The sequence below is a fragment of the Dermacentor silvarum genome, chromosome 8, assembly GCF_013339745.2.
Source record: "Dermacentor silvarum isolate Dsil-2018 chromosome 8, BIME_Dsil_1.4, whole genome shotgun sequence".
NCBI lineage: Eukaryota > Metazoa > Arthropoda > Arachnida > Ixodida > Ixodidae > Dermacentor > Dermacentor silvarum.
The window spans coordinates 20985819-21007058 of record NC_051161.1 but is presented as its reverse complement, the minus strand read 5'-3'; the positions used below and the strand labels follow the sequence as shown (position 1 = coordinate 21007058).

Sequence of the window (21240 nt, the reverse complement as noted above, 5' to 3'; positions counted from 1 at the left end):
CCTAGGTGGTCGAATTTATTCCGGAGTCCCCACTACAGCGTGCCTCATAATCATATCGTGGTTTTGGCCCGTAAACTCTCATAATTCAAATTTTTTAACAAAGCTGAAGACGTTCTCAAAGCTCAATTAATAGCTTCGAATTCGTCAGTGCATTTCTACATGATAGCTCTCTTATTCATAAGCTAAAGTTACGCACACAACGACGGAAAAGAAATCCATAAAGCTAATCAGAGGCTATAGTAACAGCACGGGAGTTCGTTTTGTGGAAATCTGTATTGATGGTTCAGTTCAGCATACAAAAAACCACGAAGTTTAACGGCATTCACAGGGTTGTCATTCGTTCTAAAACGAAAAGAGCCAGAATTTCGCGAATTCGTCACTTAAAATAAAGAGCTGAAGCGACACTCGCACAAGAGAAGCAGCTGCATTGACATAAAAAGAATAAATAAAAACATCATACTACTCTTATGCCAGAACAAACGACGTAAACGAAATTCGCAGAAAAACAGAAATAACTAAAATGAAAAAGGAACAAAGTATAATCGATCCCTAACGATGAAATATTGATGAGCAAACGGAACCGGCCAGAGATGTTTCGTAACAGCTTCGCCAAGAGATAAGTTGAGAAAGCAGCGAATAAATAAATCTGGGTGGGGGGCGATTGTGACACAGGAATGCTCCGGGATGCCGACATCGAGAAAGAGTTACCGCATGCTGCGGCTTCCACAGCGCGAACACCTGTCACTGAAGACTACCGTATCGGAATGCATAAACTCAACTATGCTTTAAATTTTGGTTTTAATTACGCTACAGCACTCTGCGGCCTCATTGCTGTACACTGTTGCCACGTACAGAAGGACCGCAGCTTACAAGATGGCAATTCTGGCTGCAGTAAGCTATTAAAAAAATTTGTTTTTAATATCAGCACGCCGAAAATTGAAAAAAAAAAAAACTAAGTGCCGAATCAAGCCACCAGATGACATCCTTGTCTTCTTTTGTTTTCCAATGTCCCAGCAATTTCTCTTAGCCAAAAAAGCAATCGCGGTCAAGTGTAAAGAAACACACTCCAAAAGACATTTCTATTTCTTTAGCGTTTCGAAGATAGAGACCATAGTAAGGGTGGGAAGGTATGGTAGCTACGTCGGCGACCTCGCAGTTTGTGTGACGTTTGAGGTGAAAGAAACGAATGGAGCGCTTCATCACGACAAGGTGACACACGGAGCTCCACGCACGTAACCCAGCGACCACTAACGACATCAAAAAAAAAAAAAATCTTCGGTGGGAAGTCCCAAAGCTGTTCGCCGAATCGCGCGAGTCAGTCCGAACTCCCAGCCACAAGACAACGCGAGCAATCCGAGAATCCCTTCAGCAATTCTTCGACACTATACCCGACGAGGCAAGCCGTCCTTCCGGGAGCGCAGGACAGCCGACACACACACAAGCACAGCACGCATCGGCTCTCCCGCGTGGATTCCCCAATGCGCCAGCGGGAAACGTCGCAAGACAGGAACCGCCTCCGGCCCACGGACGCAGCCTCGAACCAATGGTGTTTCCTAATCGGGCTGAGAGGGGTCACAATTGGGACGCGCCGGGGAAGTGGAGGGAGGGCAAGAAGGGCACTAGTTAACGAACGGGGGAGAGGGCGTGGCCTGGCGTCGAGATTAACCCCGGGCAAAACTAATGGCAGGGATGCGAAGGATATAAGTGGGGAGAGGATGGGATGAGGGAAAAGAGGTCGGAAGAAGGGGGCGGAAAGGGTGGGGGAGAGGTCATGCACGTAGACTGACACGCACATACATACTAACGCCGTCCCTATAGGGGGTGGGGGGGAAGCAATGTTCGAACGGGCTTCGGGGCCGCGGGACTCCGGGCTCAGTCAGAGGGAGCGGCCATCTTCAAACGGATGCAGAGGCACGGGCCCGGGTTACCGATGGCGTAACCGGAAGCGCTTCAACCAGTGTATCCCGCGGAAGTGCAGGGTGCCACGCGCGTTGGAGAGCTTGCCGCAGCGGCGACTCTCGGCACGGTTACGCCTGTGAAGTGTTTTTCTCCAAGGGCGGGGGTGCGTGGGGGCACGGTGCGGGAGACGACGAAGATGCTAGCCGGGTAGCGGGGACCGCCGGAATGCTGTCGCCGAACGCGGATGACGGTGCCTCGGGCAGGGGCCCCATTCGATGGCGAAGAAGGCCGTCGGCTCTGCTGCTGGCGTGGATTACGTTCCTTCTCCAGAATCGACAAGCGGCCGCCCTCGGTAAGCAGGTGAAACGCTATACAGTCATTGCAGCTGCGTAAAGACGTAAAATAATATTCGCTAAGGCAATAAAGTAATTTTGCAACCCGCTTCATATAACCTCCTAAGACCCCTTGTTCAATGCATTGCACATTGCCTTCAACTTTTTTTTTTTTTTCGAAATTCACTCGGAAGTGATTACGCAAAATATTCATTCTGGGACCCGGCGGGGTGGCTCAGTCAGCTAAGGCGTTGCGCTGCTGAGCACGAGGTAGCGGGATCGAATCCCGGCCGCGGCGGCCGCATTTCGATGGAGGCGAAATGCAATAACGCCCGTGTGCTTGCGTTGTAGTGCACGTTAAAGAACCCCAGGTGGTCAAAATTAATCCGGAGCCCTCCACTACGGCGTGCCTCATAATCAGAATTGGCCCGTAAAACCTCAGAAATAAGAAGTATTCATTCAGGGTATGAAGTATGGTGCATGTGTAACTGTAAATACGTGGTTTACTCATATTCTTCGTCACCCGCTTTCTAGAAATTTGACACTCAATTGATCTGGACCTCTGTGTCGTCCCAGGCAGCTGTAAGCATTTGACCTTCACGTGTGTTTCGAAATCACTGACATTGCGTGAAAATACCGGACGCGCCAGCAACATGGCAATGTATTACACATAGTCCCATCGTCATCTCTGCGTTTAAGCAATAAAATGTAGTTTTTATCATGGCTAACATGAGGAGATGGAGGCGTACATGGAGATGCAGTTTTTGGCATCTAACCGTGGTATTTAACTTTAAAAAATTCTTTTTTCAAGCTCGTAACATAACAATAGACAATAAAAACCACCATGAAGAGCGATTGTGTTCCACAGTTGTGATCGGTTCTCAGGAGGATAACGCGCAACGTTTCGTCCGTACGTGCAGGAATTCATGCGTGATCGGAGGAACTAACTCATGCAAGGATGTTAATAATCGTGCTAACAAAAAGAGTAAGATTTCGCACAAGAAGAATGATTCTTCGGCACTGACAAAAAACAAAAAAAAAAGCATTAAAGTTGCCAGAATTCAGAGAACGCGCAGCTAATAGAAAAAAACGCTTGCACAGGTGTATTCAGCCTCAAGCAAGCCACGGCCTTTAGCAGCACGTGAGTGCAACAAAACGTAAAAGTCAACGGAGCGAGCCTGCACGCGTCTCTGTACCATCGTCAGCCATTAGGTTAGCTATTGCACCAATTGTTACATTAGGCAGCGCACAATGTTATGTTTGAAGTGCTGCTGTGCTCTATTAACTAATCCTTATTTCAATTTGTACCACGTACTGGACAGGCTTCGCAAACCCAGCAGTAAATGCTATATATATATATATATATATATATATATATATATATATATATATATATATATATATCATAAGACGCCAACAACCAAAAACCTACTTCCGCCCATAGGTTTGTGAGTGGTGACGCTGGCTAACACTCCCAGGGTTAGTTCTAGTTGTAAAACATAAATACCCCAGAAAGTGGATGGGAAAACGGCTCCGTGGTAGCTCAATGATGAGAGCATCGCACGCGTAATGCGACGACGTGGGTTCGTTCCCCACCTGCAGACAGTTGTTTTTTCATCCGTTTTCATTTCCATTAATTTATCATTTCTTTAATTCAATTAGTAAGTGCAAGTAATTTCCCCTATGTTGTCCTTCCTTCGTGTCATTGTGTGTTGGCTTCTTATGATATGATTAATAATTATCGGACCCCTCGGTTCCCTTTCTTCTCGTTCATATATATATACGTTACGCAGACAAGTACGAATGCACGAGCATAGGCATTAAAGAAATATTTTCAAACAATTTCATCTTCAGAAAAAGTCGGTAAACAAGCAACCGCCAAGACTGGGCTGATTAAGGAAGCTGGCTTTCTAACTTTACTGTATGTACGTGCCACCTACAAGACAATATAGCATCGTTTAAACACTCGCACTTATCGACGGCGCTATGCTTCTTCATGCGGTCATATTTACTGAGTCATGCACCAAGCCTGTATATAACTTAAAATTCCTTCTTGCGCAATGCATCGTAGATGTCTTGTAGAAGCAATGACAACGTTTCGCAAATCCCTAGTCCTGCGTGCTCTCTTGAATTCACTTTTGCGCTCCGTATTGTGCTGGCCCATATTTACGGAGACCAGGTGGCTTCCTCGATCAGACAACATAAACCGACCACATAAACCGACAACCGACAGACCACATAAACCCCCCTCGGCAACGAGCGGCAACTGTGGTATTCGTGAGAACGTGCCTCTCTCTTTAGTCCGCCATTGCAGTCCACCACGCGAAGTTAGAAGCACTTAAGTCTCCTTACGTGCACTGAATGCGAAAACATTCCGGGCGTGTCGACTATATCGACGTCCATGTCACGTGACATTGCCCCATGGCGTCATCACTTGGGCATGTGACGTTGCAACTTAAGGTTACTACTTGGTCACGTGACTATGTCACATGATGCTCACTTGGTCATGTGCTCGAATTGGCAAAGTCAATTTTGAGGGTGGGCCAAGTCAATTGTGGGAGTGGGACAGGTCGGTTTTGAACGTGGCTAACACAGCTGTCGAATTGGGCAAAATCAATTCTTCTTTAGGTGTAGGCCAGGTCATTGACAATGAAACGTGACGTCATCACTTGGTCATGTGGGTTTTGGTAGCATCGGACGTTAACGCCGGACGCCGGATTTTCCGCTTCATGGGGCATATAATGCTTTCGCATTAAACAGTTGACTGGTGCAGTCTAAACGTCGCTTATAGAAGCCTGTACGGACTCCTTTGCCTCCCTAACAGAATATTCTTTTTGAAATTACCAAGCCATAGACATCATGGAAACAACAGTTGATAAATACAGTGAGACTACAGAAATGTAGACAACAGGGTCACTGCTCACAAAACTTATGTAAGTGCCGCCGGCGACAGCTCATCGCTGTGGTCCTCGATCTCCATATTACGATCATGAATGGCAGTGCCCCAACGCCAGGCAGTGAGGAAACTCCCTTCAATAATGGAACTATTGTGAATACGGACGAGCTCGGATGATCGAAACTGTGAAATTCGTATATTGTCTGCACACAATCCATGTTATCACATGATACGGACTCGAAAGTGGTTGAACAAGATATCGCTCAAGCTAGATCAAACGTTTCCACAAAATGGACCTCTCTTCGTCCGGGCAATAATACGGACTTGTAATACAAAGACATGAATACCGAATTGTTATAACACACTGTCTGTTGGCAGTCTATAGACCATACAGACTCATGGTCCATATTAACTCTAAGTACGCCGTCCACAGACTATGTATAATCAGGATAGATTTCGTAAGGACTGACAAACATTTATGTGAGGTTTATGCTGAAGCACCCTTGCACCTGACATTGTGAGGAAGCGTTAAGACACACTCCACAAACGAAAGATATAAAGGACACATACAGGCGGTATACTCTCGTTCTCCCTTATTTTGTAGTTTGTGTCCGTTTTCGAACTTTCATACAATGCCACATAAAAAAAAAGTTCACCGCCCATGCACCCTGTACAGATGGTAAACCAGCGAAGCTGAAATGTGCGGCCCCGGCATGAGCCACACGTGATTCATTCATTCATTCATTCATTCATTCATTCATTCATTCATTCATTCATTCATTCATTCATTCATTCATTCATTCCTGCCTTCCTCCCTTCCTTCCTTCCATCCTTCTTGACCCTGGCTCATACCCGCATATCCAATGCGGGTATGCGCCACACGTGGTTTTACTATCGTTAATCATGACGTAACTGACGAGCATGTGATGTTATTGATGAAATGACCTATCAGTCATGTTAGTCATACATTCGTAGCCTTCCATTATATACCAAGTGAACGAGACGCGAGTTTTCGACAGGTTTTCGATAGCTTTATTTCCGCCGGAGGGTTTCCGCGGTCGGACCACGAGTCCTAGGCATATAGCCAAGCGCTTTTAATCCCTCGTACTGCTCTTGTTTTCCTCCGCAGAGCCGGTGCGGCTGCAGCCCCTGCACTTCCTGCGCTCGGTGGCGGCCGGGGACAACGTGCAAACCATGTGCGCCGTGCAGAGCGGCGACGAGGTGGACTTCTCGTGGCGCAAGGACGGCCAGCCCCTGTCGGCCAGCGGCCACCGGCTGGTCATCCACTCGCTGCCCACCACCTCCATCCTGCTCATCAAGAACGCCACCGTGTTCGACGCCGGAAACTACAGCTGCGTCGGTCGCAACGCGCTCGGCCAGGACAGCGTCACCGCCCAGCTCAGGGTCGAAGGTGAGCGGGCGACAGCGTTATTTTTTTTATTATTCTTATTTTTTTTTTTTTTTTTTGTAGGCAGCGGGACCGACCGTCATCGCATGAGCGCAGTCCAATTAAGAATCATTGACGTGACATCTCGTGATGACATGTTAAATCGGTTTAAAAGTTAGCGCCAAACGTGTGTGTTGTCTATGTTCTTCTTGTGTCCTGTTTCCGATGCGCTACGCCTTTTGCCTCCATCATGTTATACCAACAAGCCCAACGTGCAACGTTAGTTAAATCGGTGCCGGTATAATGCAAGAATTCATTTAAGCTCTATTCTATTCCCATCTACTATTCGCGACCGCCCCATGCCGGTGATAACGCAGGCGGGGCGCTGCTGGGACAAATGACAAAGAACGAGAAGGAATAGTATACGAATATAGTCGTTGAACAAATTCTATTTCGGTGACGTTTCTTGCTCTTGCTTTCGATCGTTCTTCATGAATAACAGTAAGTTTATTACTGGTACAATTGTGCCAGCATTGAGTCAACAAAACAAAGTACGCGTATGCGGCAGAAGAGCAAGATGACGTCAGCCAATATGATGACCATTATAGCCACAACAGAGCCTAAAACACACAAAGATGAAACTTCTCCGAGGTTCCTACCGGTATAGCCCCCATTTTGCTCTGACTCACTGCAGTCAATGCCCAACAGTGCACCGATCACGTTACCACCGGGAGCCAGCTCCCCTCCCCGTGGGGCTATCACGGCAGTTACTATATACGGTGTGACTCATCCCTCAGCACCGGTCAGCCGGGCGCCATCGATTCCAGCAGGACAGCAGGTGTACCTCGCGCGCCGGCACAAGCGCTACGGCGCCGTCTCAGGACTTCGATCAGGGAGGGGACCAGGGTGCCTGGAGACTCGCCCGCCCATCGAGCTCGATACGAACTCACCGCTTCGAATCGAGACGACGCCATACTGGCGCGCCTCATTCCGTTCTGCGATCGAATAACGACTCGGCCAGCACTGCCCCGACAGGGCTTTGGCCACGTGCATTTTCTCAACAACATCGACGAACGACCTCAGTCAGAAGAGACATTCCTATAACACATACGCGACTCGATATCCCATCAGAAGACCGTGAAGGCATAATTGCGCCGCCTTTTGGGATCCACCGGACTTAGCATAGTAGTTGTTCTTTTTTTAATGTGAAGCATTCTTTGCCTCACTTTTGCCGCATTGCGGCAGGTATGTAGGTAGGTAGCTATAGTTCCTGTCTCGCCTCGATTTAATAAAAAGAAAATCATCAAAGGACCGTGAAGGCATAATTGCGCCGCCTTTTGGGATCCACCGGATTAGCATAGTAGTTGTTCTTTTTTTTAATGTGAAGCATTCTTTGCCTCACTTTTGCCGCATTGCGGCAGGTATGTAGGTAGGTAGCTATAGTTCCTGTCTCGCCTCGATTTAATAAAAAGAAAATCATCTGTGAGCCGAAAACTCACTAGTCCTTAGTTCGTATAGTTGTCTACTAATTTGCTATTGCTATCGATGCTCCGCCTTTCGGGCGAAACTGCGACTTTTTTCATCCACTTTCATTTGCACTTAATTATCATTTCTTTAATTCAATTAAGAACTACGAATAGCTTCCCCTATGCTGTCCTTGGTGTCATTGCTTGGTGGCTTATGATATGACTAAATATATATATACGTCGTTGACTCATTCGCAGGCCAACCGCATTGGCTCAAGGAACCACCGAAAGAAGTTGTCGTGGCCCTCGGCGACTTGGCCACCCTCCGTTGTGACGTCATAAGCTTTCCCCACGCGAGGGTCACGTGGTTCAGAATAGGCGAAGGTAAGTTATCTGCTATTCGACGTTTTACGCTAAAGAACAAACGGAGGCAGAGTTGAAATCGCCGTCATATATACTTTGTGATCAAGACAGTCACTTGCATGGCGAATTCACATTGGCTACGTTCACAATGCAGGCTCACCAACGCCAGATACATGCAACTCAGCTCCTGAAAAATGAGCTTTCCGGAACGCCATAATACATCCAAAACTCGTACATACAGGTTCCAGAATTTCAGGCAGGGTTTAGGATTCCGAAGACCCATACTCTACTGATGTGCATCGACCAAATACTATTCTTCCTAACATTGATTAAACTGTTGCTTCAATTATTGAATCTCAACTATACTGGAGACTTCCCAGTATAGATTTTTTTTTCTCGAAAGAAGTAGAGAACGGAGATTCGTGTGAATAACAGTCCGCTTACCCAATACCCCCTCACTTAATATAATGCGGCATCAAAATGCCTGTAACCGACGAATCCTTGTCAGCCTTTGTCTTTTGATGACCCAAAGCAATAGCTACACAGGAAGCACAGCAATGAAGCTCTTTCAGCGTCATGACATTGGCCGAGTAGGCCGATATTGATGCTCCAAGAGCATCAATGTCACGTAGGAGTTCGCAGTTTGAAAAACGTTTGAGGTCCCTGTAAACAAAATGGCCCATCGATAAGCGTATTCCCAATCTAACCTATTCCGCACGGCCGAGTACAGCTGTAAGGACATAAAAGACTGTGGTGGCGCGATCACATAGACTAATATTGAACAAAAGCTCCGCGCAGCGCTTCCAAAGCTAGAGCTCCAGCTTATTCAACAAGACTAGAGAAGACCACATAACACTCTCACTTTCTCTTTCTTGCTTTTTTTTATTATTCTTACCACTATTGTGTTGTCTGTCCATCACGGTTTGCAACGAACGCAACTGAATAAAAAAACACAGCAGTACTCGTCCTCACAAATTCGAGGCACCTTCTTCTCCACCGAGTTCCCCACCACACGTCGCAGTAATTTCCTGGCCATGCATCTGGCGGTGGTGGCCTGTGAGTTTCTGATAAAGTGCTTACAACGGCACGCGCATGCGCAGACGCCGTGGAGGAGCCGCCAGGTCCTAGGTGGCAGGGCGCCGGCGAGACGAGCATCGAGCTGAGCAGCGTGTCCAGACAGGACGTGGGCACGTACCGCTGCCGAGCCGACAATGGACTCGGCCAGATTTCGGCCGATATCCAGCTCGTGGTACGGGGTGAGTATGCGCAGGTGCTAGCAAACGCGCTGTACGCCGGCCAGCCGTCCCGGTCTCATAACTGAGCATTGCGGGAGCTCGACAGATCCAAGGTGCTCTGATCGATGGCTGACAGAGATTATGTCCAAGTTCACACTTCAGGTTCCTGGACAGGTTCAATCCATTTATGGTCAAGCTTCCGTAAAACTGTTCAGGAGCCTGTCAATGAAGTGGGAACTAATGTAGCTATAAGTGCATGAAGGAGCGTGTGAGTATACGTGCGTGTGCGCAAGTGACTTTTGCATGTGTCTGCACGTGTGTCACCACGGACCCGCCTGCCAGTGCAAAAGGGTGTGAGAGTGAATGAGTGCCATCCTGCACCCTAAACTCAAACCCCACCCCAAGTCAACTTCCACCCCAATCCAAGTATCCCCACCCCTTCCACGAGCCTACGAGCGCCTGAACGTACCGCTGGGTGGGCCAAAGGCAGGCGATAGGTCAAGCCTGCGAAGCAACGACCTGATGGACCTGGACTTCATCGTGTCCTGGAACCAGTGTGACCGGTGGACCTTGCGGCCAGGTTCTGCGATGACCATGGACTACCTCGTCAGGTGTGGAAGGCTACCCCAGGTAGCAAAGCCGTGCCTGAAACATCGCACTCGTCATGCTGGGTGCGCGAGCACTCATGGAATCAACACTCCTCTTCAGACTCTTCACGAGGTACGATGCCCGTTATTTTTTTTTCTTTTATACGCGCCAATCGCCACACGGCACAACATACTTAAAAAGTGCGCGCAGGCTTTCTTCGTGAAACTGCAGAGGTGTCCTGTGGGACTTATTGTCCGCGATTAACATCCCCGTATTGTCCAGGGATAGTATTCGGGCTGGTCTGACTGAATCCCGGCACCTTGCAAAGCAAGAAAAAAAAGCAATGCTTGTTCTCGTGTGCCCCCCTCTCTTTGCTTCCCTGTGTTGCAGTCTTTGCGCATGAAACGCGCGCTAAGACAGCACTAGCTGGGTGAACGTTCTCAACGCTGTACAGAGTTGACTTACTCCCAACCATACAAGTTTTCGGAGTAGGGATTCCGCGAAAAGAACGAAATTTCGTCGCATCCAATGCGCCTGCTTTCTAATCGACACGTGCGCTGCATACTTCATCCACTTGCGAGCACCACATCGCTCGCCTAAATGCCAGGCTGTGATCTACAGCTGTTAGTTCGTGCTCTGTGGTGTGTTTCTGTGTTTCGTCCCTTTATGAAGCGTAGGTTCCTGATTTTGTGCAAGACAACGCTTTTATCTAATACAATGTATAACCAAATGGACCATATTGCAACCTTACTAACAATACAGTGAGAGCCGAAGTCACAATGAAATCTATCTTGCAAATGGTCCACTGGATCATTTCCTATTGAATGACTGCAACACTTTTGGCATAATGGAACAGCGCAAGAACAGCGCTGTTTCATCGTGTCACCGCACCCATTCGCCCAGCTGTCCTTACATTAACAATATTTGCACTGTCGCCGAGGAGAAAATTTTCGGCGGAATTGCGACGACACGGAATTTCCAGAACAATTATCATGTTTTCACAGTCGGAGGATGAGAGCAAAAAATGTGGTCTTTAAACGAGGGTGTTGGTTGGAAAAAAGCCTTGCAGGGCAGCCGACTTGGAGAATTTCGTAAATGGTCCTAAAAACACTTTCGCAGTCGGCTGTACGCAAACCGCACAAAGCTGAAAGGCGAGCTGTACGGGTTCCATTTGCACAAATCGGCAAGAGAGGACAGCGCGCAGACACCAACCACGCATTTCGTAAAAGTGGAAACGGTCAGCTTTAATTACCAGGAACGTCCACGATACAAACACACTACCGGTAGAGAAAGCTGGACTTTCATCCATCTTCTCAGAGAGCACGTATAGAACGGTGAGCTATAGCCGTGAAAGAAGACACGAACAAGAATATATACGGCCCCGATGAACTCGCTAAATATTGCAGGCAACCCTTCCTTCAAGAGCGGCGGAAATGCAAAAATCAATGCGCGCGCCAAGCATCGAACCAACCGCCCAGGAAGCATTTCATTATTAAAGCTTTTACAGCACGGTTCTACCAACATCCATCGAACAAAGCCGCGTTCTATTTTATTTGTTTCTCACTTCAGCTTCCCGGTCAGGTATATATGCGCCGTCAAAGCAAGCGTGCACCATTCGGCGCATTTTCTTTCTTCTTTTTTTTTTTTTTTTTTTTTTCTTTTGTGGCGAGGGTACACGCGTCACGAAACCTGCGCTTGAAAGCGACGTTCATTTCTCCACATCTACGCCGACCACAACACAGAACCCTTTTCTCGCCTACCTCTCGCACCGGGTACAAAGTGGCGACAGCGGCAGCGGGCGACACCCAGTTTTGTGCGTGCAATCAATAAGCGAGGACACTGTACAGTACAGCTTGGTGCGAGCCACGTGGCGTGTTTGGCCGGCGTTTGCGGTGGGTCATTAAAAATCACTCGGCAGGAGAACGGCGCCTCCACCGAGCGAAATGTTTCGAGAGTGCGAGGCACCGAAGTTTCCCGGAAAAAAACGTACGCCGCGAATACAGATAGCGCTAATCTAAAACGCATTATATTTATTGTGACGAGGGGCTTCTCTTTGTGAAGACATTTATATAAGGGGCATGAAAAGCGGAGGGAGGTACATGCGCGTGGGGTTACTGAGTAAAATGCATCGCACGCCACTATGAAAGTTTAATTTATGCGCGGCCAGAAACTTATCTGCTGCACGCAAACACGCGGATGAAGGGCTGCATGTATAGTTACGAGCCAGAACGGAGACCAACATGGTAGCGTACGCGTTTTCGGCTGAGCCGTTCTCACTAATACTGAAGGAGGACGCTGAAGTCAAACTGCGGATTAAAAGATTGAACAAAGAAAAGTGACAATGAGCGAATACGTTGGCGAGAAGAGGTTTCAACGCCAACCCTCGAAAACTACTCGGACCTCGACCCACGCAAGGAGCACTGGCACACAACAATAATCAATCAATCAATCATTTATTTAACGTGCCCAGGAACAACCATGAGGTCTAAGTGCTGGCGCACGCATACATTAAATTTAAAAAAAATGGCAGGGGAGTATAACTTTAAAAGAAACTACCAATAAATAGAACAATCTTGAAGAGCTACATACAACAAGGCGTAGAGTGAATACAAAAGAAAAATGAGGACGAAGGGTAGTTCAACAATATGTGAGACTATGACACAACAACACAAAGCTCGGAAAAGAACAATGACGGCGAGTTATGAAAAATATAAAGATCCCGAAAATAAGAGTTATAAAGACGCTGTATTCTGTGGACGCTCGAGTGTTGGTGATGATAGGCAGAAACATTAAAAGGTCTATGTTCTCTGGTGACCTTGCGAGGAATACGAAACATGATACAACTAAGGATTTCAGGGCAGGTGACGATACCGTGAAGCAGTTTGAAAAGAAACAGAAGGTCAGCGCGATTACGTCGGCAGTAAAGGGAAATGACAATAATCCAACAGGGCTAGCATTATTATTATTATTATTATTATTATTATTATTATTATTATTATTATTATTATTATTATTATTATTATTATTATTATTATTGATAAATTATGTTTTGGGGGTGTTACGTGCCAAAACCACGATTTGATTATTAACACGCCGTAATGGGGGACTCCGGATTAATTTTGACCCACCTGGGGTTCTTTAAAGTTTATCTGGTACGGTTCACGTATCCGCCGGAACTACTGCGACAACAAACCAAACAACGCGCTATTGCGTACAGACAGATATATCCAATAAATCCTGGTCATAACGAATTCCTCGTTGTAACACTTACTCAACTTCGTTATAAGAGGTATTTCGTTAAAAGCTGTGGTTCCCTAAAAGAGCAATAGCAACGCGGGACGTGCACTCCAACAGCGTGGAAGCTCGTAAAACATATACTGAAGCACATCCGCGCTAAATAGTGGAGACATGACAGTGGAGAAATTCTGCTGACGCACGTGAGCAGATGCCTCGTCTCTCGTTTGTCATCACGTGATACAGTTGGGCCCCAGGAGCTCCAGCCATGTGGCAGAGTGACATTCGCAGAACTATTTACCTCTCCATGTTGAAAGATAGAAACTGTCACGGCGTACGCTGCACCATATGGTCCCGAGCTGATTTCGCACTTCGTCATAAGCAGAGTCCGGTGTCACTGCACTTCGAATAATCCGATGTGAAGTGCATGCACTGCGGTCAGAACACTGGAAAACTTGGAACAAAGCGAGATTTCGGATAAGGCGATTTCACCGTATGGAGAGCTTCTTGTTATGCATGAAGCGATCGACGTATGCACAATTCAGAAAAAAAGAAGCTCACCTGAGTGAAAGTAAATGAGGGTAGATAGAAAAGAAAGTTAGATCATATTTCTCTCTCTCTCTCTTTTAATGATGGCATGACAAGCCCACACCTCCATCAAATAACTTGCAGTCCAAGAGTCCATGACCCGTACTTTTCGATGAATGTTGAATTATCACCGCCTATGTTAGAGGATACATTTCGAATATAGCATGTGCTCACAACTTTGCTAGAACTTATGCTGGTCGCAGCCGAAAAAAGCAATAGAGTAAATAACGCTGACGGTAAGCCACGGAGCTCGCCAACGCTTGCACACAACACCCGATCACGAAGCCACTGCCGTCTTCGCAACAAATGACAACTATTTTCGGATTTCGCAATGAGGAAACATCAGTAACAGTAAAGTAAATATTACCGCCATAGCTAGCACAAAACTTCAGCACTTCAGCACTTGCAGAATGCGACTGTTCTATTTTTCACCAGCGTGCGCCTACCTTGAAGCATTCCGTCACGACTCGAAATCGCACATTCGGTTAGTTAGATTCGGCGTGTTTTGTAAACATTCTGTCCCACGACGCAAGCAAACGACGAAATCAAAACAAGGCGCTCCTAGATAGCGGGAATGACTTCGACTGACGACACGTGCCAATGAAATGCATAAAGCGCCGCGTAATCTAAGCGTTACACATACTTCGCACACAAATTCCAGTCGCGAGTCTACGATCTTTTCGTTTTATCAGTTTTACTTCGACGTTCGGCAGCGTCCCGCATCGTAACTGCCAAAAGTATCGGCATTCGATTCCGATATACCTTCGCCGCGTGAAAGCCTGCCACATATTTCTTTCTCTCTCTCTCTCTACTTCATTCTCGTTTTTCTTATTCTTCTTTCCTATTTCGTGTATTTTTCTTTCTTTCTAATTTTTCTTTTTTTCTTATGTCGCCATCTCCTCTGCCGAGGCTTTACATCTGCGTTTCGCTTCTAGTCTGGCTTCGGTCTTCTGGGTGCAGGCCTATTTTACATCCAGATCTTGCGTGTCACTGTCCGTCTTCATTCCTCGCTCCCCAGTGCCACTTTTCGATCTCCACCAGCCTCGCTGTTGACGCTCTAGTCACGTTTACGTGCTTCGATGCTCAAAGCCGATATCAACCCACGTAATGGCCCCCTTTTTCTCTCTCTCTCTCTCTCCTTCAACCGCGCCGTTCGCAGCTAGAAAAGGGATGCGCCAGTTTCTCTCTCTGAAGCAACGCTACATCGCCCCTCAGTGCCAACGCAAGTTTACAAAAGAATTACGCAAACTAAAAATGCTCACGTGAGCTGTAGTTACAAAACTCTCCACACGCGCGGTATAAGGAAGTTAAGAAAGTTGAATAGTTTACAATCAAGGCGAAAAGTGCAGCACGACAGAGATTCATCAATCTCGCTGTATTTTTCTTTCTTTCTCTTTTCTTCTTCTTCTTTTCTGCACGCGACAGGATCGAACTGTTCGACCAAGGCAGCGGTAAACAGATAACAAACATATTCCGCTCCTTTTTCCGCTTCTCCTTTTCGCAAATGCGTTGCCGCCGTCTAAATACCACGCCGACGCACCGTAAACGGTCGGGTCGTTTCACCAGGCAGCGTATATATTTCCAAACGGTTCGCGCGCAGAGCGAGAGCCGCCGCGAAACGCTCGCAAATGCGCGAACGACCGCGCGCCAACGCCCGGCGCAAAATCCGCACACGCTTGTATGTAATACGGTTTCTCGTAAAAAACGCTCCCCAAACTGTTACTTATAGCACCTCGATTTGCCCCGCCGCGAAACTCCAGCGCAAACGAAGCGTATTTTTCAAAGTTCGCTCAAGCGTTCGCAACATTAAAGAAAAAGAAATCGGAGGGGAGGGAACGGGCTCGATCTCAAATGCAACTCGCAATTCGGGGAAGACGCACTGACGACCCACGGTCGGCCGCGCTCCAGTTCTTGATGGATGAGCAAAAGCGCCGCGCCCAGCGCTCGAGCCGCTCTGGAACTTGCTCGGTCCACCACCGGTCGCGTTATAAGCCACGCACGGCTCGGTTGGCGGCCACTGCGAAGCCGTGAGATGGGCAGTCTCTCTCTGTACGTCAATTACGTATACGGCGAGCAAAGCTTGCACCCATCAGCAACGGTCCAACGCACGCGCCGTACGAGCACGCATGCGCGCGTTGAATGTCCGTATATGTACTCCGAAAACAATAAGGCTGGCGAGCCGAGAAAGAAAAAGACTAGCACGAAGGTTCCCTAAAATAAGGCCCGTCGCAGCGTGTCATGCGAGGCGAGCCGATGCAAATAATGAGCCGTCCTGCGGAACGGACATTACTTCCTCGTTGATAACGGAGCAGCCGGATCACAACTTCAGTCTGTATAGTTCCTGTATTGGTTAATTGCTTCGGGTTAGCGCACCGAACGCGGACTAGGGGACCCGACCATTAGCGATGGCCCTTCGGGGGCCACCAACAGCAACTCTGATTATTCTTTCAATAAGGTTTATCTACATGTAAACTCGTACTCCCTCTCCCCTGTACTGTACTGCCTCTCCCATTATTATTATTATTATTATTATTATTATTATTATTATTATTATTATTATTATTATTATTATTATTATTTTACAGCATAACAGGAGAGAGGATAGAAGGGGTAAGCAACAAAAAGAGGCATCAGAAAGCATATAGCACGCTACAACATGCTACACGATACCTGCCGAAGCGGACCTCTCCAAAAACACAATTATGATGTGCGCACTGAAATATTAGAAATGCCAATTAGTACAAAGAGTTGAATGTCGAGGTCAGACTCCGACAGGCTAGTCGCGCAACGCTTTCTTCCGTCGTGGCCAGGTGTCAGCAAAATGTCACATTATGGCATATAGTAAGCTCATTGTTGTGTGCGCACGTGTGCTCTGAATGGAAGAACAAAACAAAACAAAAAGGATTTCGAATCTCACAATTACACGGGAGGTGAAATACGTGTCTGTCGTATGCACCATTCGCGGAAACAATCGAAAAATCCCGTACTCCGGAGCAACGCGAGAACCACGCCAACGGACAGATCAAGGTCCTCGAAGAACGTATACGACGACTGCAGCGACGCTCAAGGATAAGGTCTCCTTTGTGCATTGCAGAAGAATTTATAAAAGGTAAAGCAGCGAGATGACAAAGGCAACACCAGCAGCGAAACAGGGAGACAGACGGGAGGGACGGCTGGCGCGCCAGGAACAAAAGCCGGAACCACGTAAAAAGAAACGAGGAACAAAAACGCAGGAACAACTGTTCGCCGCGGGGCGGCTGGGGCTAACGTCGGCTGGGACAACACAGCCGCCGCCGCTGGAAACAATGACTATACGCGACGGCGCGAAACGCGACGGGCACGCGCGGGCTACGATCGATATGACATACATATACACACAGTCCCGTCGAATCCATGCAATAGCATCATGGTAGGCATAGAGTTAGCATCGCAAAATGAGGGGCCCAGTCGAGGGCAGTCTGAAACTGGCCAGCGCTTTGGCTACCGCGCCATCCGCGAATGTGACAGCCCGTTATTTAGACATCTTATGAGACTGCAAATAGACACCTTATAGACTACCTTGCTCTCCCCTAGAAGAGGAATTTGCAGTCTACAGTAGATTGCTGTGCCTCCTCACTAATTTTTTTTTTTTTTCCCTTTTGACCACAGAAAACCGCTCCTACTCCGCAGGTCTATTTCCTTTTTGCCGATTGTTCTTAATATACTTCTAAACGTATTGTCCGTAGGCGGAAAATGCAAGGCCCTAATTTTATGGACAATCGATAGGCATTCCACACACTTTACAGTAAAACGTCTAGAAGTTTTCCGCAGACTGGCCAAATAATTATTTTGCGAGGGGCCTATACTTCCTTTCCCCGTGTGTGTCTATGCACAACCATCATATCTATAATATAGATTAACCATACTGGAACGAAAGTCCACTGACGTTCACAATGAAACTCTAAATATGAACTATACATGAATGGCCCATAGGCTGTATAGACAATTAAATGTATGCAGGGTTTACGCAGACTGACGAAACATGTTGGCGGGGACACCCACGAGCGCAGGCTTTTTGGTTAAAGAAGCTTCCACGCCGAGGTATACGGGTTTTCATACCAGCACCGATGAACAGCAGCGTCGCTCACGCGTGGTTTCTTTCCGCCCACTCCGTTGCCGTCGCCACCCTGGTACATATGCACTCAGTGCGGCGTAAATTAGGGAGAATACGGGGAGGGGGGCAGTCCTTCCACGGGACTCGTGCATCTTTGATGGGCCGCCACGCGGACCGACCAAAATAAAAGCAGCAGCAGCAACATGGTGCATGGACAGATGATAGCGAGCTATAGAGTGGCTCGTGACCCCTGCGCGCTATTAGGCAGCGGCGAGTCACCAGCGGTGTGCATTACGTGACCACAACTCCCGTCCTCGTAGAGAGCTAGCCGGTCGCCCATGCCAAATGCGATTGGATCATCAAGCAACGTGCAGCGAACACAGCAGAGCTGAGTCTACTTTCACGTTCCGCTCAATGTTGGCAGCGCGATAGACGGAGATCCCTCTCTTCTCTCTCTCCCTGAACATCCTCTACCCTAGCCCCTTATCGCATCATATCCAACGGCGTTAGGCTGTCTAATGAACCAGCCGTGACGGCGGGGGTATCGATCTAAGTGGCATCCAATGACGCAGCACAAACGCAAATGAGACATGCATGTGATCATTCAGGGCGCGCTAGCAGTATCCGCTCGTTCAAACACTGCCGTTTGGTGGGCGTGGTTAGATTACTGACTTGGGGGAGGAAGGGAGCGAAGGGGGGGGGGGTATTCACCAAGCATCGTTATTGCGCTGTCTGATTCATTTTTCGGAACCACATAATTAAGGGCGAAATATTCAGCCTGGATAGTTATTGGCGTGCGCAAGAGGCGAGAAATTATTGCTCTTGTCTGTAATGCGCCCTGTCCACCGCTGTCCCATGTAAAAGAAACTACATATGTCTCATAATTATCAAATAAAGCCCAATACGATCATGCTCGATACTATGCGGGATGATCATATTTAAGTTTTACGGAATTTTTTTTTTAATATCGCCTGTTGCAGATGACATAATTCTAGTCCTTGAGCTGGATTATTCAGAGGCAGACATTACTTGCACGAGAAATCGAAACAAATATTCAACCATTGAACAAAATTTTAATTAACTTAATTAATTTACGAATTGCAGCCGGTGAGTTTGCAAGGCGAATCCACTTGGAATGAATTTCCAGGATGACACCAGACTGGGGATATGCGCCATCAAATTCGTCGTAAAAATGAACTGTTCCACTTACTTTTTTACCAAAAGGCTCTTTTATGCATTGAAGCACAAAATTATCTGGAACGCCAATGTATTTCGCCCCGCACTTTGGGAAATATCTCGAAACTGATGTCCTCCTGGAAATTAATTTCAAGTGGATACGTCTTGCAAAGTCCCCGGCTACAATTCGTACACTACAACATGTGCCGTAAAGTAATTAATTAGGAAGTCCATTAGTCAATTTTCGTTGATTAGTTGAATACGTGTTTCGTTTTCTCGTGTTAGTAATGTCTGCCTCATCGAATAATCCAGCGCAAGGACAAGAATTATGTTATCTGCCACAGGCAAACTTTTAAATTCTATAAACCGTAAAAATTATTGCCCCGTACAAAACTCATACATTCTCGTGGTGTTACCGGATGGATGAGTTATGGTGGATGTGTACGCTGCTTCCATATATGGACGCACTGCCACTTTGGCGAACGACTGGGGTTGCGCATAGATGTCAGGCAGCCCACTATATACTCCACGTTTTTCTTGATTATTGGTGCTCTCCGACGAAAACGCTGGCTGCTGGACAGGCATGCTTTGCTTTTGTTATTGTTTATTCAGCGATGACGGTATGGGGAAAGACGTTAGAGCGATAAGCCACCTGTACCAACATCGATATTGAGAAGAAAAAAGTGCAAAGCACGCGAACTACATGTATCTTTGAACGACGTCATCTTTACTGAAAGTGCGACGAAGCACATGGACAGCAGCTGTCCGATATAACCGCGGTATCTTTTTCTTTTTTATTCTTTGCCAAGTGCGAATACTCGGTACGCATATTTTCACGGCATGGCTTTGGGCAAGTCTGTCCGTTACAACGGACAACTGGGCGAGAAATGGTGACTGAGTTTGAAAACATGGCAGCGCCCGGCAGCGGTTGTGTTGTCGTCTGCGTTGTATCTTCTCTGTGTGTAGTATTCCTCGCACTGCTGTGTTTTCGAGTTGAACAGTGTATCGCTGTGCCGGCATGACCTTATACTATCTACCACGTGGGCCAACGTCTCCCATGACAGGTAACGAATGACATGAGAGCGGAGCGGACTAACTGGGGACCTCTCTCAGTGGAAGCGAATACACAACTTGAACCCAGAGCTCGTCATATTTAATGGCGTGACAGGAGACAGTGTTGACAGGAAAGTTACGATAATCGCTTGGTGCCCTGCTGGATCAGTCCCGTCGTGCGAATGCCCTTTCATAGGTATGCACCCACGCAATGTGGTGCTCAGGCACCAGATTATTATTATTTTTTTTTTAATGGAGTGCTGCAAGTAGATGCAGAATACAGGAACTGTCGGTTCTCACCGAGCAACAGCTCACGCGAGCTAATAACACAGTCAAGCTTAGAGCGTGGTGGCCCACAGAGAGCTCTCGTTGGAAAGGTGCAATTTGGCTCGAAACAAGACACTGAGCTTGAAAGCAGCAGCTCGTTTCGAATGCTGACTCACGCCACGGATTTTCGAGCCCGCAGACGTATATAGTCGCGGTCAGAAAGCGCTGAGGATATCATTCCGACACCCTCGATAATACCAACATATCTCGCCAAGACCTGAATAATCAAGCGGGAAGCTTACGTGTACAGCGCGCCTCCAACAGAAGAAGCGCATTCAGCGGTTTCTCCTTTCTAGGTACTCAAGACAGCGGGCGAAATACTGGAGTGCAGCGCGCACAGAGATAACACAAGCTGACCCATTGTTTCGCCGTAACTCGCTAGAAGGTACCATACTTTTTTCTATAGAGTCGCTGAGGACTGCACTGTGCAGTCTATCGCAAAACGAAAACCGACTAACGAAGCTTCTTTTTTTAAGAGCCCATGGACGCGGAAAGCTGCGCTGGAGCGCGCCACTCAGTAATTTATAAGCGTATAGCAAGCAGGTCGCACAACCAAGTGTCGATACAAAGCGCTCGCTTTTGACGCCCGGATGAATGGGGCGC

General features: G+C 47.4%; 1 protein-coding gene across 1 annotated transcript; it reads left to right on the top strand.

Moving 5' to 3' along the window:
- The first annotated feature begins 1850 nt into the window (after nucleotides 1-1850).
- On the top strand, nucleotides 1851-9880 carry LOC119461984 (neural cell adhesion molecule 1). Its single transcript, XM_037723343.2, has 4 exons — nucleotides 1851-2251; nucleotides 6257-6538; nucleotides 8239-8364; nucleotides 9444-9880. The coding sequence occupies exons 1-4, from the start codon at nucleotides 2125-2127 to the stop codon at nucleotides 9662-9664; spliced, it is 756 nt and encodes a 251-aa protein (XP_037579271.2). The 5' UTR covers nucleotides 1851-2124; the 3' UTR covers nucleotides 9665-9880.
- Nucleotides 9881-21240: the final 11360 nt, after the last annotated feature.

Coding starts and splice junctions, on each gene's coding strand:
- LOC119461984 (XM_037723343.2), top strand. CDS start 2,125: ATGCTGTCGCCGAACGCGGATGACGGTGCCTCGGGCAGGGGCCCCATT. Junction 2,252..6,256: donor TCGACAAGCGGCCGCCCTCG/GTAAGCAGGTGA, acceptor TTTCCTCCGCAG/AGCCGGTGCGGCTGCAGCCC. Junction 8,365..9,443: donor GTGGTTCAGAATAGGCGAAG/GTAAGTTATCTG, acceptor GCGCATGCGCAG/ACGCCGTGGAGGAGCCGCCA.